General features: G+C 33.9%; 1 protein-coding gene across 10 annotated transcripts in view; it reads right to left on the reverse strand.

Moving 5' to 3' along the window:
• Positions 1-19641, reverse strand: part of NBEA (neurobeachin) — a 375860-nt gene that overhangs the window by 66217 nt on the left and 290002 nt on the right. For all 10 annotated transcript variants that reach the window (XM_039327273.1, XM_039327274.1, XM_039327265.1 and 7 more), the window contains 2 exons: positions 19224-19336; positions 3037-3177 (listed from right to left, as the gene is read on the reverse strand). In XM_039327273.1, coding sequence (XP_039183207.1) covers positions 3037-3177; positions 19224-19336 — 254 coding nt within the window. The remainder of the gene's footprint in view (positions 1-3036; positions 3178-19223; positions 19337-19641) is intronic.

Raw genomic sequence — 19641 nt, forward strand, 5'->3', positions numbered from 1 at the left:
TATGTGATGGTATTGTAACTAAAGCATTAACTAGCTTATCAACCTATAGGTAAATCTGAAGGACTGGAATATTTTTTACTTGGAAGGGGAGAACTTGAATCATATTTTCTTCTGCTTGACCAAACAAAACAGAGAAAGGTGCCTGCCTTCCATATCAAATCCTTCATGAACAGTCTCCTAAATTTGCAAAAAGTACTCCAGGTTATTAGTTCTATTGCCTTATTAGCAGAATAAATCTTGAATGTGAGCTTCTAAACTCTAAAAAAAACCCCTCCAAATCTTGCTCAGAAGTCAGTTCTCACCAAGATACAATTAGCAACATATGAAGTCTCAATGGTTTCCTTTCATGCTACCAAAAGGGATGAGATAATGCCAAATTATTGATTTATTTCAGCAAATATTGTTAGAAGCCATGACCAGCTTATCTGTTTTGGATTCATCTATATGAAGCATATATTCATGTATTCACATATCATATATTCATGTATACGACAAGCTAATTTGGTCTAATGTTAAGGCACCAAATTATAAAGTGAAAGACTGTCAGTTCAAGTCCAGCCTTAAAGCCAGCTGGGCCAAGTGACCTTGGGCCAATCACTCTCTTTCTCAATCGCCTCACAGGTATTGTTGTTGTGGGAAAAATAGGAGGAAGGTGTATTGGAAAATATATTCACTGGCTTGAGTTATTTGTAAAAATAATAAAAGTGGGATACAAATAAATAAATAATGTATATTAAGTAGATATAGATACTATTATAATGAGTAAATAATAAATAACAAGGAATGGGATATTGCTCAGCAGGTGAATTCCTATTGAGGCCAATTCTTCTCCAGAATATTCCATTCCGCTGAAATAGGCTTTGTGCAAGAACTCTCAAAGGCTCACTAAATATATTTCAAACACTTCCTCATGTTGCTGAACATGTCTGTCCACAGCTGACATTTCCACAAAAGTGACACCAAAGCAAGGCATCTTTGATGATTTTGCACAGTTCTATAATACTACCTTCTAATTAAAGAATACTGTGTATAAATCAATGGTAAGCTTTCAGTAAACCATTTGACACTATCAAATATAATTCCTATTTGTAAGAATAAAATATATATTTTAAAAAAACGAAACTGACATTTTAAAAGTGTAGCACACCACTGTGTATCTTTATTATGAGTTTTAAATAAGATGGTTTTGAAGCAGAGTTGAAGCAGAGATTGTAAATATGAAGTGCAGATTATTAAAAAAGTAGTAAGGGTAATTATAAGGAATTATGTTAAAATGTAATTATAACTTCCATGACAAAATTATTTAAGAGACAGAGACAAACACAGAAAGTAAAAAGATTCAGTGTGAAGGATTAAACCTCCCATAGTTGAAGTCCATAGGGAGGGGCTATTATACCAAAGTAATATGTCTATTTTTTGGATTTGTAATCCTTAACAATTATGCTGTGCAGACTCATCTACAGTAATCACATAGCTTACACATTTTAAAAAAGTGTACAATCTAAATATGAAATAATAATCACAATAATCACTAATAATCACATAATAATCACTTCAATATTCAGAAAGTATTCTTCCTTACTTTTAAAAATTGTATTATAATTTTAAATTAAAATATTGTGGAATTTGATGCACAATGAATTTAATAAAATACATCATAATTGTGCATTAAATTCCAGAATATTTTGATCTAAAAACATCTACATTTCCCTTCATGTGAAATATATATTTGTTTTAACAAGAAGAAAATTAGAATCTAAGCTAAAGTAATAAAATTTGAAGAATAGTACACTTCAAATGATGATGGCATTTCAATCCATGTAATGGTTAAGGATATGCAAATTAGATTTGCTCACTTACAAAGTGAGCAAAGGTGGACCAAATTCCCCAATAATCCTAATTTTTTTCAGTCTAAATTTTTATTTTGTTCTGCTTTTTGTATACATTGTTGTACAGTCAAAAAAAATCTCATATATACTGTCAGTTGATCTTTATTCTGAGTTTTCAGTATCATATTCATGGATATAACATTCAACAGTCCTATGGTTAGCATGCTGATAAGTTTGGAAATCTGTTATAATTCACACTGTCACAAGCTCAGCTGTGTGTCCCCTCCCCTCTTTCTGAGTCCCTATTCTAGAGTTGTTGAATGGTGCCAATCTCTGGCTTTGGTGACAATGGTGCATAAAAAGGTATTTTTGTAGTAGAATAGCTAAAGCCTGTAATGCCTCTTGAATGAATACTTCCTAGTTCCCCATTTCTTGAAAATGGATAAAATGATATTCCTGGTACAGGACCTGGTAGTTTCATTCTAGACTTAGGTGTTTATTGGCAGGTCTTTCCTCTTTAATCTGTGTCTCCAATCCTTGCACTGTAATACTCTTCATTTTCTTTCTAAGAAAAATGACCTAATATATGTTTTGGATTTGGAATTTGGGCCTTGAAATTGGACTATGCTCCATTTTATCTTTTTTATCTTATTCCTTGTATACTGCTCCAGTGACTCTTGCTATTGTGCAGAAATTTTGGAGGTCCCTTGGTCCCCCACTTTTCAGGAATCAACCTGATTCTAAAGAAAGCGCTCCCTAATAATCTTAGGACAACAATCAAGCTTAACATATTGAAGAATTGTTCAAAAACACATTGCTTTACTCTACTTTACTTTGTTGTCAGCTTCTTCAGTTGTCAGAAGACTTTTGGAAAGCCTCAAATAAAACCTTAACCTACCTGTGACATGTATGTGTGTGAACAGCATCAGGACAATTTACCCCAAATTCCTTGGGTTGGCCTTGTTATGTCAGAAATCAGACTGTCTCATTATATTAACTCCTATTGTGAGCCTTCTCTTTCTGTAGGCAATTGTAATAAGATAATGGTTGCACTGGAATATTAGGATTCTTCTCTCCTTAAGGTTGACTTGTTTATTTCCCTAAAATTTCAGTTCTATAATTAAACCACATTTTTTAAAAAATACAAAAGACAGCAGACAACTTTATCTATAAAGATACAAAAGATAAAAATGGCAAAAATACTTACAATGCGAACAAGCCAGGCTAATGTACAGGTAGATGTAGAATAATGAGTGTTATAATGATAAGGTGGAGTTTGATCATTTTCCCATGTCTCATAGCGTTCTGCATAAAAGACTGCTCTCTTTGGGTTTAAAGCACCAATGGGCTGTAAAGAGAATACATAAGTAAGCTTTATAAACCTGCATTCCATTTTTCTTCTACATTCTTTAATATTCACAATATGTGACATTCACCAGCCAAAAACTGATAACTCATTCTGTTTTACCGTAATATGATTGGACTGCTTGAGATGGAATGGGAATTTCATGTGAGAAGCTTGAATTACTAAACACACTATTTCTTCTGTGTGATACATCTACAAATGTCATGATCATCTCAAAGGAAAAAAGGCACGAGAGATATGGTGGCATCTTTTCAAACTAACATGTTTTATTAAAGACTATAGCTCACTTCATAGGTAGCTAAATTCATGAAGGATTTAAATTGGAATAAGAGGTAGAGATAGGGAGGGAGAGGGAGGGAGGGAGAGAGAGAATAGAAAGATGGCAATTTTGCAGATACAAGTTGCATGTGAGACACACAGGTATCTTTTCAATTCAGACTTGTGTTTCCTGAGACTTTGTTCAATTGTGCTGGTAAAGTTTCCTTGTTTGAAAACAGTTAATCTGAAATCTGTAAGAGAGTATTCTTGGAAGTTAAAATTGTTCTGTTGGTCCTTGTTTTATTATGTTGGAGAATAGGTTGTCCCCCTCTTCTTTGTTACAGTTTTTCAAATATTGGAAATCTATTGTGTCACCCCCTAGTCCTTCTCTTCATTAGACTACACCAGGGGTAGGCAACCTTGGCTCTTTTATGACTTGTGGACTTCAACTCCCAGAATTTCTGAGCCACGAGTCATAAAAAAGCCAAGGTTGCCTACCCCTGGACTAGACATACCAAATTGCTGCAATTTATTTATTTATTTATTTATGAGACTTATATACCGCTTTAAGTGCAAACACTCTCTAAGCGGTGTACACCAGTAAGCAATGTGTATATATATATTTACATTGCCCCCAACAATCTGGGTCCTCATTTTACCTACCCCGGAAGGATGGAAGGCTGAGTCAACCTTGAGCCGGTGGATTTGAACCGCTGACCTGCTGAACACAGTCAGCTAAAGTGGCCTGCAGTACTGCACTCTAACTGCTGCACCACCTCGGCTCAATTGTGTCATGTGTTTCAGCCTCCAACCCCTTAATTATCTTTGTTGCTCTTCTCTGCACTCTTTCCAGTGTCTCAACTTTTTGTATCTTTATGACCAGAACTGGACACAATATTCCAAGTGTGGTCTTATCAAGGCAGTACATAGCAGTACTAATACTTCATGTGATTTTGATACTATTCCTCTGTTGATGATGCATAGGACTGCACTGGCTTTTTTGGCAGCTGCAGAACACTACATGAGCCAGGACTCCTAGATCCTCTCACAGTTATAACTATTGAGCCAGATACAGAGTTGTTGTAAGGAAAATAGACAGAGGAAGGAGTATTAGATAAGTTTACCTTCAGCTGTTTATAAAAGAGTAAAGACAGGCTATAAACAAACAAACATTCTTTAGAAAGCAAAAATTGAACAGATTCTCCTCCTTTTTGGGCCTATTTAGTACACTGAAAATTTTTTTTTAAAAGTTTTCTTACACTAATTGGATCCCTTAATGTGCTATGAATAGTGAACACTGATATACTATGAAAGCTTGTAGTAACACACTAAAGAAAACAGAAAAATCTGTCCTTTTGTCTTATCATATTCCAGGAAGTTCTAATAATCTTATCAAACTCTTTTGCTGCTTTCATAGTTTATCCACAATTTTATCTGAAGAGAAACTTCTGTTTTCCTATGAAAATTGATAATTTGCCATATTTATTTATTTAATGTATTTATTTTATTTAATTTTAACTATGATAGAATGACCAAGTTCAACTTTTCTCGTATATCATGGAAATAGAGAACGCATATTTTGATGGACTTTCCATATATTAATTCATGTGTACATATGCACATTTCAAAAGACTTTAAATTTTCCAGACAATAAATCAAATAACTGTTGAACCAAATCACTTAACAACATTGTTTTTTAATCTCCACCCATTGAACCCACCCAGACCAGTTCTTTTATTCAATTATTACTTTAACCTAGATAATATAGAACCTGCTCCAAAATCAATTTACACCATTCAGTCTGGTCATGCCCATCATTATTGCTCCTAAATCATATTAAATTAATAATCAATGGGGTCTCCAGTGCTGTTCCCTTCTGAATGGTGGATTTCGTATTATGAGACAAGGAAACCAGATGGGCAGATCAGTGGCTGACCTGATGTTCTCTTCCTTTTCTTAAAACATCATTAAGCCAGCAAAAAGTAACCCACTGAAAAAAATGATTGAGCAATCTACTCTACAGTGCAAATTTTAACTTCAAAAATAATTTCATTTCTATTTCCTGTAAAGGGACATCACATGGAAAAATGACTGGCAGTACCCCATACGCACTATTTATCTTCTAAATGAAATATTAGTGAGATTACTCCTGTCTCTACACATGAGCATTTGAGATTTTAGCTAATTTTAGCTAATACTATAAAGCAGAAAGCGTATCTTAGTTCAGTCCATTTCTCTGAATGGACTAATTATACTAATATTAATTTAAAAAACTTTAAAATAAAAAACATTTTAAAGAATCTAAACTACAAAAAATGTTAAGTATATATTTATTAGTTAACCCAAAATTAAATGTTAAAACAAATATGACAATAATCTTATGGTCATACAGTCTTTGTTTTATTCTATGACCTAACAAATTATTCATTATGTTTATTTTAAATGTATATTTAGAAAGACTCTTCATAAACACATCTATTATAACTTTGAAATAAACACAGTACACTACAACTTAAGTTATTATAAACCTAATCAAAATAATACATGGGATGTATTGATTATACATTCCAGATACTTATTGAATTAGTTCTAGGCTGCTAATAAATACTTGGTAAATATGAAACAAACTATATTTGTTTCAGATTCTTTAAACAAAACAAAACAAAAAACCCTCCAAATGTATTTTACAGGTTCTATCTTGCAGTTAATTTTAGTTTTAAGTTAATATACCAGGATTTTGGTTTCCCTAAGCATTCTGATTGTTTAATACTTTGCTGTGTCAAAGATATGCTAATAGCTTTCTTATGTGTGCAAAATATTTTAGTAATCCCTTAGGATCAAGCTTATCTGATGCAGATTGCACTGCAAGACCTCACTAAACATTCTTGAAAGGAAAGCATGATCCATTTCTTAATCTTTTCCAGGCATCTTGCAACTACTGGAAGAACAATAAAATAAATGTTTATATATTTTTTATTTTATTCAGGTTTCACAGGCTATCCAATCTTTTTAGTTTTCTTTGGTTCATTATTCTGTACAACAAAAGTACTCCTTTGAGTATAAATTATAACTTTATTATTAACTAATAGTTAAATCATTTCTTTACTGCTTTGCCTTCTTGATTATTCAGCCTAGCTTTGTAATAGGATTTGGTAAATTTTATGCAGCAAAGGTTGATGCAACATTTCATACAATTGCCAGAATAGCTGTTGAGGTTACAATAATAGAGCCTAAAAAAAAACCCCTAACATTTTATTTTAAATATGTTTGGGATCACACTTGACAGGAAAGGACTGTTGTATAATAATCACAGCAGGGATTGGAATTGGGAGTTTTACTTCAGTTGTTAATGGCACATAATCCTTCATTTCTCTTTCATGACCCCTAAAATAGAAATAAGTACTTACTATGAGATGGTTTTACCTGCTGATTTTAATTGCTGCTGTTACTGTGATGCATTTTCTTGGCATGACTATTTTTATATATTATTTGAAAACTGTTCAAAGAACAACTATTTGAAATTGTTTTGGTGAAAAGCACAACACAATTGTTCCAAAACAAACAAAGACATTCAAATAAATGGTATATTAAACTACAGTATATTACTATGATTTATAAAAAAGATAGGGATTTTAGCTGTATACCAAATTACATGGGAATAAATCTCAATGAATTTAATAGAAATTAGGCATGTGGAGGAATACAGTGAAAGATAGATGCATGAATCAGTAATTTCAATATTTCTGTACAATATCAGATGCAAGCAGGATAGATTCTAATATGATTGTAATACTTTTTACATGTTAGCCTATTTTCATTTTATACAAAGGACCAAGAAATTCTGATTTCAGCAAGCTTCCAAATTATTTTACATTCTAATCCTGCTCCTGAATATTACTTTTTTGAAAACATACCTAGTTCTTTTAACTATTTATTTAAGAAATGTTTATGCTTCCCATCTCCCCTACCCAGGGACGGCTATAACTATACATATTAAATCAGTAAGTGAAATGTGTGGTTAATCTGTTCTAAAACACTGTGGATGCTTAGAGTAATTTTAAAGTATCACCTAGCACTGATAATGTTACCTAATTTGGCTAATGAAACATCTGCAAGAAAACAACCAAGCTCAGAGAGCAACAAGGACCCCTCAATATATCAACTTTTGTACGTTCAGCAGAAATAGCTGCAAAAGATGATGAATATAACTGACCTAAAAGGCTAGAGAGTCAGGCATTTAATTTGTATTTTTATAATGTGCTACATTTGTATTTTTATAATGTGCCACAGTTTACGGTATCAGAAATTGATACTAGTTCCAGTTCAATATAAAAATTAGAAGTTAATCCTGCTGACACAGGATTTCTAGAACTAATCCCTAGTGGGATATAATGTAATGTTTATTTTGATTAGAATCATTGATCAAGCTCATCAAATCCATAAATGTTAGCTAAAATATATGAAAACTAGTGGCATCTGAACATCTCATAATGTCAAATGGTAATACCAAAACACTTGATGCAAGTAAGCTGCATCATTTAAATGAAGATTAGTACTTGTACACCTTGTCTCTCTTGCCTATGCCTGTGAAGATACTGTGTTCCTATAGATCTCATTCTGTTCTGTCTTCTGATCTGAAGGCATCTTTGAGACTGTCTATAGTAATAAGCAGTCTGCTCCATAAATTCAGTATGCCTTCTAATATTAGCTGTTGAAGAACATTCATGGAAGGCTGCTATTGCCCTCATGCTGTGCTGTCGAGTTCTTTGCAAAATAGCATTGTCTTGAAGAACTCCAAGAGTGCCATTGCTAGATAACGTAGATGCAAAATGGGGTAGTTAACTATTTCTTCAATTTTGGAAAAAGTTTTAATTTGAGATTCTATGCAATACAGTGTCAATTTACATGAATGCAAGGTATTGTTAAATATTATTGTGAAATGATGGTTAACTGTTTTTTCGGGAAAAAAACTCAAATAAATATTATTTATTACTTGACATTTCACTTATTAACATTCTCTGAAATAAATCTTATCTTGGAGATTTGCTTTACTAACATATATACAAATTTGCAGATTTATAGAAGAATCCAGCTATAATCAATCAAATTCAAATTATACTATCATTGTTCTATATGTTTACAAGCAAGGTATATAAATAATTCTTTTCAGATATTATATTATTTCATATCATATATACCATATATTGTTTGATCCAAGAATCTGATATTTAGTCATATACTTTCTTTGATAAATATGTAATTCTCTCATATAGATTTATCAAATATTTATTTAATGACTTAAATGTTCCTAGGACTTAACTGATTACTGCTTCTTTCAGAACAGATACGGTAGCAGGACAATTCTAATAACTTTAACGTTAGAAAGTTGACATAATTAACTGATTTAAGTAAAAAATGTATTTTGTATGGGAAAGAAATTTTATTCAGTTCCCAATTAAATAAAAGGTTCTACATGGAAAAGCTTTAGCACTGCTTTAGTCAGACAGTTACTTTGGTTGTATGAAAAATTTCCTGCTTGAAAAAAAAAATCACACTTTCATTTATTCATTAATTAATTTAAACACCTCAACATATTATTATTACTTCCTTTTCTGTAAATTAAAGTATAACATAAGTAACTCATTATGCTTATTATCTGCCTGTAAAGAATTTTGTGATTAATAATAGTAATAAATATTTTTGGCAGATTGAGATGTTTGATGTGTTTCATATTGGTTAATATTAGAAGAATTTGTCATTAGTGATGGAGCTACAATCTATAGTATTTTGCATGATTGGACATAATGAGGGAAAGATCTATTTATATTTTAATGAGCAGAGATGATACAGGATGCTAAAGTTATATACTAATAGCACTATATAATGCACTATACAATTTTATATAAAAACATTTTAAACTACTTTTCTTAAAAGAAAACTAAATTAAAATAAAAATTGCAAAAAATATTTCTTATTTGAAAGCTTAGTGGGATTCTTACAGGAAGATCCAATCAAGTTGAAAATAAGCAGATCTCCCAATGGCTTGTTCATGCCGAGATAATCTATGGATCTATGACAGTCTCTTTCATTAGCTTTTCAACTTGTCAAACAATAAATGTAACCTCTGACCTTTTGTATGTCTTGAATATAACTTGAAGTCTCAAATGTCTAACTGATAAAACACCTTGACAAATACTTTGCCTTATTTTTCAAACTTACAATTAAATATAAATAATGAAATATGAAAACAAATGCTGCATTTTTTAAAAATTTTTGGGAAGAGTTGCTTACTTGTAACATTTCCTGTTCAACTCAGCAACTAACAAAAGCAGAAACCAATCTTTAAACATGGTAATATAAAGCTGTATCTTTACAATGACACACAAAAATATCCTGATTTCTAAAACCAGACTTCCAAGAACTGTTCCTGGGGCTATTTTGAATAATTACAGAACTAATTATGTACTTTAAAAGTAACTTTGTAGGTCACTTCCTAGAAAAAGAGAAAGGAAATGCCTTATTTAAGGGCAAAAGAGCAGAAATAGAATATTTATGTATGGGAAAAGATGAATGTGTATAACCTATTTGAATTAGAGAACAGCCTATATTTTAAATCTGACCACATCTCAATTGACAATGTAATTATTAAATATTTGTTGCTTTTAGAACTATTGATTGATTTTGAACAATAAATAATTCATTTAAAGTAAGCTTCTAAAACACTTTTCCCCTTTCCAATCAATCACGTCTAATTCCAAGATTCTGTTTGGACAAGTCCTTGTAGTTTTCTCGGCAAGATTTTTCAGAAGTGGTATATCATTGCCTCCTTCTAAGAGGGCTGAGAGTAAGAAAAGTGACTGGCCCAAAGTCACCCATCTGGCTTTGTGTCCAATGTGGCACCAGAAATCACAATATCCTGGTTTTAGCTAATGCCTTAACAACTACTGGATCTTTAAAACACTTAAATGTAATTAAAACATTCTGTAAAATGTTGTACTCCACGTACATTTTGAATAACTATACCTTTTGCTACACTGGAAATTAATTTTGAACATAAGAGGATTCAAAAAATTGTGGAGTAAAAAAGTGGGCTTTCTGGACTTGAGAAACACTACAAGCAAAGGAACCACTTAGAATAGAAAGTAGGAAAGAGCATACATTCAAAATACATTATTTAATAAAGTGGTTTTTCTAATTTGTAAAAGTAAATTGATGATAACAAAGTGTAGATATTTCTTAGAAGTTTAGCTTATATTCCAAAATTTACCCTAAATACAACATAACAAACACGATTTGCTAAACTGAACTGAAATTAGGGTTTTACTTTTTGAATTGATTTATTTTATATAGCAAAAATTTGAAGTGTATTGCAAGACCCAGTCTGGCTCGGTCACTGGGACCAGATTGGATCTTGCAACATTATCCTGGGAAGCATATTATACCATTCCAATATGGCCACAGAATTACTTCAATATATTAGAAAAAAATGGTAAATGGGTTGACAATATTAACAATCAGTCAAATGTTATGCATCCCTTTTCATAGAAGCAAAAAAGATATAGATAATAACAACTTGCCTTGGGGAACAGAAAGTTCTGCTATAAATAGTTCCCTGTACATTAGTATTACTTCTCAGATTTTTAATTATATTTCACTTAAGGATCAAACAGGTGATTGAGAAGTGAAGTACATTTCACTTATATCTTATATATACATAAATGTATAAGACTAGCTGAATTGTTAACATAAAGTCACATTATCTAATCCAAAAATCCCTTCCCTTCTATATAAAAAAAGTATTTCTCAGCAGCATTTTAAATTAAATATAATTCATATAGTTATTTGGTAACTCCTCTGTGGGCACTAGTTTTTCTTTTTTAATCACATAAAAGTGATTAATGCTTCAAGTCATATTCAGTACGAATAAGTCAGAAATCTTGCTGGTTAGAAAATAGTGCTATTAATGCAAAGGAAGATTATAAAGACCCATCCAATTATCATGACTTTAACTGAAGGAACTAGCTAGGAGTAAATATTGGGCCCTCCGTTTTGACAGAAGAATTTGTGGTTTTATCTACCAAAAAAGCTAAGTGTATATTTTATGAAGGATTTTGTAGTTGCTTTATATATAGATATATCTAAAGCAGGGGTTTCCAACCAGGGGTGCTCGCACCCCCTGGGGGTGCGAGACAATATTCCAGGGGGTGCAAAACTTGGGTTTTTAAAATTATAGTGTATATGCATAATTTATTGCCATTATTTCAAATTTTTGTAAGGGGTGCGAGAATATATCAGAAGTGTTCTAGGATATAGAAAAGATTGGGATTACTGATCTAAAGTAAAGTAAAACCCATTACTTTAGCCAAGCAGCTGCCAGTCAGAATAAACAGGACATATATAAGACTTATATATTTTCTTAAAAATGTAAAATAGAAAATAAAACAATGCAGCAATAAATGTTAATTTTCTGTTTTATAGTTCTCTTATTTTTCTTGTCAATTTCCATATTTTGGAAGTGTACTAAATAAATATTCTAGACATATGACAGTTTTTAGTCATATGATTTGAAGACATCAACATCAGTTTTGAAATCTGGGGAGGAATCTGTAATTAGAAAATGTTTTATTTTTTTGTGCCATTCAAGGAGTTTTCAATCTCAATATAGCATATCTCATATTGAGATATCAGTGTATCTCAATATAATAATAATAATAGTAAAGTTGGAAGGGACCTTGGAGGTCATCTTGTCCAACCCCCTGCTCAGGCAGGAAACCCTATACCATTTCGAACAAATGGCTGTCCAGTCTCTTCTTAAAAACCTTCAGTGTTGGAGCATTCACTGCTTCTGAAGGCAGGTTGTTCCACTGGTTAATTGTTCTAACTATCAGGAAGTTTCTCCTTAGTTCTAGGTTGCTTCTCTCCTTGATTAGTTTCCACCCGTTGCTTCTTGTCCTGCCTTCAGGCGCCTTGGAAAATAGCTTGACACCCTCTTCTTTGTGCCAGCCCGAGATATTGGAACACTGCTATCATGTCCCCCCTCGTCCTTCTCTTCACTAAATTAGACATACCCAATTCCAGCAGCCGTTCCTTATATGCTTTAGCCTCCAGTCCCCTAATCATCTTTGTTGCTCTTCTCTGTACTCTTTCTAGAGTCTCAACATCTTTTTTACATCGCGGTGACCAAAACTGGATGCAGTATTCCAAGTGTGGTCTTACAAGACATTGTAAAATGGTATTAACACTTCACGTGATCTTGATTCTATCCCTCTCTTAATGCAGCCTAGCACTGCGTTGGCCTTTTGGCAGTTGCAGCACACTGCTGGCTCATATTTAGGTGATTGTCCACTAGGACTCCGAGGTCCCTCTCACAGTTACTACTATTGAGCAAGGTATCCCCTATACTATATCTGTGCATTTGGTTTTCCTTGCCTAAATGTAGAACTTTGCTTTTTTCACCCTTGAATTTCATTTTTTTAGATAGCGCCCTGTGTTCAAGTCTGTCCAGATCTTTCTGTATCTTAAGCCTGTCTTCTAGAGTGTTGGCTATTCCTGCCAGCTTGGTGTTGTCTGCAAATTTGATGAGTTCCCCATCTATCCCCTCATCCAAATCACTGATAAAGATGTTGAAGAGCGCTGGGCCCAGAACAGATCCCTGGGGCACCACACTACACACTTCCCTCCATGTAGATGCGGTTCCATTGAGGACCACACTCTGAGTACGGCCGGTCAGCCAGCTATGGATCCATCTGGTGGTGGTGCTGTCTACCCGACATTTTTCTATCTTATCGAGTAGTAGGTTGTGATCTACTTTATCAAATGCCTTACTGAAGTCCAAGTGAATTATGTCCACAGCATTCCTCTGATCCACTAATTTTGTCACTTGGTCAAAGAATGCAATAAGATTTTAGACTTCCGGTTCCGGTACACGGCGATGCCAGTCACATCTGGGGATTCGTCTCCAGTCCAGCCGGGTTTTCTGCGTCAGTAGACCCCTTAGGGGCTTGCTGGTGACTGCGGGAGAACAGCAGCTTCTCCCATGGTTCCAGCTATTTCCTTAGGGCCGACGGAGCAACGATTGTCCTGCAAGATGGCCGATCATCCTGCTGCACCATCCGAAGTCACAATTACAGCTAAGCGTATTAGACCCACTGTGGAGGATCCGGGTGAGACCCTTTTTGCCCCTCTCTTTTCTCTATTTGGCTTTTTTTACTGCCTGTAAAAACGTGGTTGGAATTATTTCCCCATTTGGAAAAAGCAGCTTCTATATGTGTGGGAAGAAAGGCACTGAGAACAAAGAATTTTTAAAGACTACACTTTATTTTCATTCATTTTTGGATACAGAAAAAAACACTTTTTTGAATTGTATTAGTAGTTAATATTGGAAGATTATTTCTTTCTCCACTTTTTCCTTTAAAAGATAGAAAAAAAGGAAAAATGGTCTCTGGAAAAGATTTTTTATTTATTGGGGTCATCTAGTGGTGAAAAATTGATATTGCAACTGTGGATTAGTCTTTGGAGAGAAGGACCTGACCTTCAAACTATTCTTGGAAAAGATAAGCTGATGCAGCTGTGGGAACTGAGGGGGTGGACACTGTTTAACTACAGCTTTTATTAAAAAAAATAAAGAAAGGATTTTCTTTAATCACTTCTAAAATGGAGAAATTTTACTCTCACTTAAATTGCAAGCTTATACTGGAAAAGATTTACGAGGTTACTGGAGAAATATGTGCCATAAGGAAAGGGATTACTACAGAATGAAGAGTCAACTCTACCCCAAACTCTCAAATTGACTTTCAGATCACATCTTCTGCAAACCAAAACATACTAGAAGAGGAATTAAGAGAGATTAAGGAGGAATTTGCTACAACAAGAGATTACCACAGAACTAAGAACCAGAAATTTTTCTTTAAATCTTAAAAGTGACTTGCAGACTACATCTGACTATTCTACAAACCGAAATACACTAAAAGATGACTTCATTGAGGATACAGATGAACTTATTTCACCTTACAAGCATTTTATCTATATTTTTGAGGATCAGAAAAAGCAAAGACTGAGATTTGAACCTTTAAAGCAGTGAGGCTTCAAGAATAAGAGAAATAGAGGTCCAATGCAGAGGATAGGAGGCTTATTACTGCCTCAAATGGCATCACAAGCAACAAAGAGAGACCTATCGGCTGAAAGGGAAGCGTTGTTGTGGAAACCTGCTTGGCAGAAAAAGAAACTTAAAATAATACTGAAAAGAAAAATTTAAAATTATATATACTGGAATTAAGACATCTTAGAATTATGGATTGATTTAAGGATTAAGTTCTTGAGTTAGAAGTAAGAAAAATGGGTGATTATTAGAATATATATATTAAATAAAGTAAGAATGTATGCTTTGGAGTAATAGGTTTATATGTATGAAAATTATTATATAATGGAATGAAGAAAACTGAAGAGGTGTTCTAGATCGGGATTGAATTAATAATTAACTGAATGTTATTTTAATAAGATGATGTGTTTTGCTTGATAATATGGATGTTATTAGGTTTGATAATTAATTGGATGAAATCAGAACTTTGTCTAATGGACCTAAATGATTTAAGGTTGATATTATTGTGTCAACTTAAAGAAATTGATTGATTGATGGATTAGATATGTATAGAATAGATTAATACTTTATTTTAACTGGGAGATATTAGTGGAAGAAGGAATAAACAAGATTTATGATGAAATTAATGAATTAGGATATATTTGGAAGGGATACCTGAACTGATAATGTGCTTATTTAAACTTAAATTTGATTATGGTCTTGTAATTGCATAAAGCTCTAAAAGGTTTAGGATTAATAGAAATTTAAGTTAGAAATAGACTATTTTAAATATATAAGCTATTTGAGGGAAATAGAGAGGGAATATTTGATGTACTGATTGAGTTATTTACATATGTTTTGTTTTTGGATTTTTGATTGTCCCAGCACCACAGTGTGTCTCGAGCACTTTGTCTTAAGAATTAAAAAAACAATATTTTTTTTTTAAAGAATGCAATAAGATTTGTCTGACATGATCTGTTTTTGACAAACCCATGTTGGCTTTTAGTAATGACTTTGTTTGCCTCTAGGTGTTCGCTGATTCATTGTTTGATTATCTTTTCCAGGATCTTCCCATATATTGAGGTCAGGTTGATAGGTCTGTAATTTCCTGGGTCCATTTTTTTTCCTTTTTTGTAGATGGGAACTACATCAGTTCTTTTCCAGTCCTCTGGTAGTTCCCCTGTGCTCCAGGACCTTTGAAAAATATAGTTCAGTAGTTCTGAGATCACATCTGCCAGTTCCCTGAGAACCTTGGGGTATAATCCATCTGGTCCTGCTGATTTGAACTCGTCTAGGCTGGACAGGTGCTCATTTACCATTTTCTTGCCTATCTTAACTTGTGTTTCTATTCTGTTTTTTATGGCATTATTTTTGATAGGTTGGTCTGTTTTTTCCCTTTGTGTAAAGACAGATGCAAAAAATGAGTTAAATAGTTCTGCTTTCTCCCTGTTGCTTGTCACCTTCTTGCCACTTTCACCCACTAATGGACCAATCATTTCCTTCACTTTTTTCTTGTTTTTTACACGTTGAAAGAAGCTTTTTTTTGTTATTTTTTACTTTGGTCTCAAGCCTTAGTTCATTTTGAGCCTTGGCTTTCCTCACTTCATCTTTGGAGGCTCAGGCTATTTGCTGATATTCTGACTTAGTTATGTGCCATTCTTTCCACTTTCTATACTTGTCCTTTTTATCTTTCAATTTGTCAGAGAGTTCTTTATACAGCCATGCTGATTTCTTTTGAGAGCTGTTATTTTTCCTCTTTGTTGGTATTGTGCTAGACTGTGCTTTTATTATCTCATTTTTCAAAAGTTCCCAAGCTTCTTCAGTTATTTTCCCCTTGAGGATTTTCATCCATGGAATCCTTCCCAAGCCCTCTCTAGGTTTACTGAAATTAGCTCTCTTGAAGTCCAAGACTCTAGTTTGACTATGTTCTATTGCTTGTGCTTCCATAATGTTGAATTCTAATATTGCATGATCACTTCCTCCCAGGGTTCCTATGGCTTCAACACCATCTATCATTTCATCTCTGTTAGTGAGAATTAGATCCAAAATGGCTAATCCCCTAGTTCCCTTCTCTACTTTTTGGGAGACACAGTTGTCTGCTAGGTTTGCCAGGAACCTGTTTGATCTTCCACTTGGTGCAGAGTTTATCTCCCAGTTGATGACAGGGTACTTAAAGTCCCCCATTACTATTGTTATGTGCTTCCTACATACCTTAGTTAGCTGACTAGCAAAAAGTTCATCTATTTCCTCTGTTTGGTTGGGTGGTCTGTAGTATACACCTATGACAATGTCATCCCCCCCCTTTTATATTGACCCAAATGCATTCAAGACAGTTTTTATCATTGTTGTGCTCTATTTCTGTAGAGATGTAGTTATTTCTTATATAGAGAGCAACTCCACCTCCTCTTTTATTTGGTCTGTTTCTTTTAAATAATTTAAATCCCTCTAGCTGTGTGTTCCATGTGTGGGTTTCATCCCACCATGTTTCCGTAATGGCAACAATATCATATCTGCCCTCATTAACCTGAATTTCTAGTTCACCCTGTTTGCTGTTCATACTCTGTGCATTGGTGTATAGACATTTGAGTCTTTATGACTGGCCCTGTGTTTATTTTCTACATAACCTGTGTGGTGCCTGAGTTCCCCTATTGTCTTACCACCTATTTTGTTAGTGCACTTTGTGTGGCATTCGCTATTAGAGGCTTGATTTTGCTTGACAGCAAGGTTGGTATTCTTGTCCACATACACATCTATGTTACATGCACTGATAGCCCTATAATTTTTAGATTGCCGGAGACAGGGTTGTTCTGTATCAATTAATTCACTGTCCCCACTGTTTAGTTTAAATTTTCCTCCAGAAAATCTGTGAATTTATAGCCAAGTAACTCAGTCCCTTTCTTTGATGGATGCAAACCATCTTTTGTAGATCTTTTCATTGGACCAGCTACAGACATCGTTACTAATATATCCAAAGCCTTCCCCTTTACACTACTCCTTTAGCCACATATTGAATTGTGCTATGCACTGGCCTTTTCCATTTTGCTCCTTATACACTGGTAAAACCTCTGAGAAAGTAAGCCTACAGCCTATTCTGCTAAGTTCCTTCCCCAAGCTCTGGAAATCGTTTTGCACAGAGAGTACATCTTTTTGGGACAGATCATTAGTGCCAAGATGTACGATAGCCTCCACATCACAGTCCTTGCTGCCATTCTTGATTATTTTAGAAATATGCTTTTTGTCCCTACTGGCAGTAGCACCTGGAAGACACCTGACTTCTTTCGAAGCCTCTGTGTCCTTTCCTAAATTTACATCCCTTATAATTGAATCACCTACCAGAAAGTAGCTTCTCTTTTTGAATGCCTTTCTCTTTTTGGATGCCTTATGGCTCTAAGCATTATTTCTCTTCATAGAAATAAATGAAATATTTTTGGTCACATAGGAACATGATTTCTATGTGAATAATAGATTATATTAACTTAATTACAAGCTTTATTGAACTACATATCTACTGTTCATTGGGTTGCAAAGTCAAAGATACTTAGTGACTGAACAACAATAACTGCTATCCAAGAAAACCTGTTTGAGATTCAAGTTTAAAGTAATTGTTAGATATGAACACTCTTTTAAATGTGCCATACATTATTATTATGTATAATTGCTCATTATAATTCATTACTATTTTGATATATTATGAATTTTGTACCATGGAAGTTATTTATTATATTGCAATATGTAATGCCGTCTGATGAGCCTCACTGAGTCAGAACAGTGTTGGTGGCACACAATAATAATAATATAAAATCTGATTTCATTTTTCCTCTACAAAATAAACAGAACTAAATTTAAAATATTCAATATAAAGTGATAATTCCCTCCCCAAATCAGAAAATCTCTCTTTATTTTGCTTTATGTTGATGATCTTTACAAAATTTGTAGCATTATAATGGAAGATCCTGCCTTATGCTATCTATCCATTACTATATTGTACTGCAACCTTTAACTGGGCAAAACAGTGTGTCATATAGCAACAATTTTAAACCAAGGTACCTCAAATGGGATAACTTATAGCAGGGGTCCCCAACTCACTAATGGGCCATGGCTTATTCACAACTGGCACACACATGTGCTTAACCTGCATGAGCGACAGGCTGGCACATGTGCAGGCATGTGAGCAGCTCAACTTGCACGTCAAGTGGCATGCCATGTGCACATGCCATGCTGCCATTTGTGTAAGTTGAGTTGTGCACACACATGGACGCCATCTAACCACTCATGCAGCCAAGTTCCCCTCTCCCCCAGGCTACCAAGCTGAAAAGGTTGGGGACAGCTGACTTATAGAATGCATACCAAATCCAGAGCCTATGACTATTGTGGGAGTGAAATTTGGCAAATTTCCTCACCTTGGTTTCAGTTGCTGGGTATTAGGTAGACCAGTCATACCTAGTACTCTGGAGCTGGATAGTCCAGTCCCACCATTAGCTGGTTAAGATGGCAAGAAGTCAGAATTTGTTCCTGCTCACTTTTTTTTTTGCCTTTGTCATTCTGTTTGTCTTTGTAGGTTAGGAAATATTTCTGAAACAATGACTCAATGGATCACAGGTTAACTAGTGATAATTGAAATGCTTTCCCAAGAGCTAGGATGCATGTTTTCTTTCACAGAATAGAAGTAAGTTTCATCTCAATTGAAACATACCTTTGAAAGATCTCTGAAGTTTCCTGGCAAGGTTAGATCCAACTCCTCCGATTCATAATTTGTTAATACCCATGGAAACACAGGATACTGATTGAGATCATTATAAGTACGTCCTGATAAAATAATATAAAAATTATGGATGTTGTTTAAACTACTACTTTATCAAAACAGCAATCAAAACATAATTTTCTTTATACCATTATTAAATGTATTATATTTCATCTGATGGAACTAAACAACTACAGCATATCTAACTATAATTTCAAGCAAACTACCAACAACATAATATATGTTGGTATTCAAATCTTTCTCCCTTGTCCCAAAAGTAGCAGATTCAATTCCAAAAATCTATTATTTGTGAATTCTACTATAAAAATCCTAAACAAGTAGTATACTGGGATTATATAGGTATGTAAGC

The sequence above is a fragment of the Crotalus tigris genome, unplaced genomic scaffold (assembly GCF_016545835.1).
Source record: "Crotalus tigris isolate CLP2741 ecotype Arizona unplaced genomic scaffold, ASM1654583v1 scf7180000024359.8030256, whole genome shotgun sequence".
Lineage (NCBI taxonomy): Eukaryota > Metazoa > Chordata > Lepidosauria > Squamata > Viperidae > Crotalus > Crotalus tigris.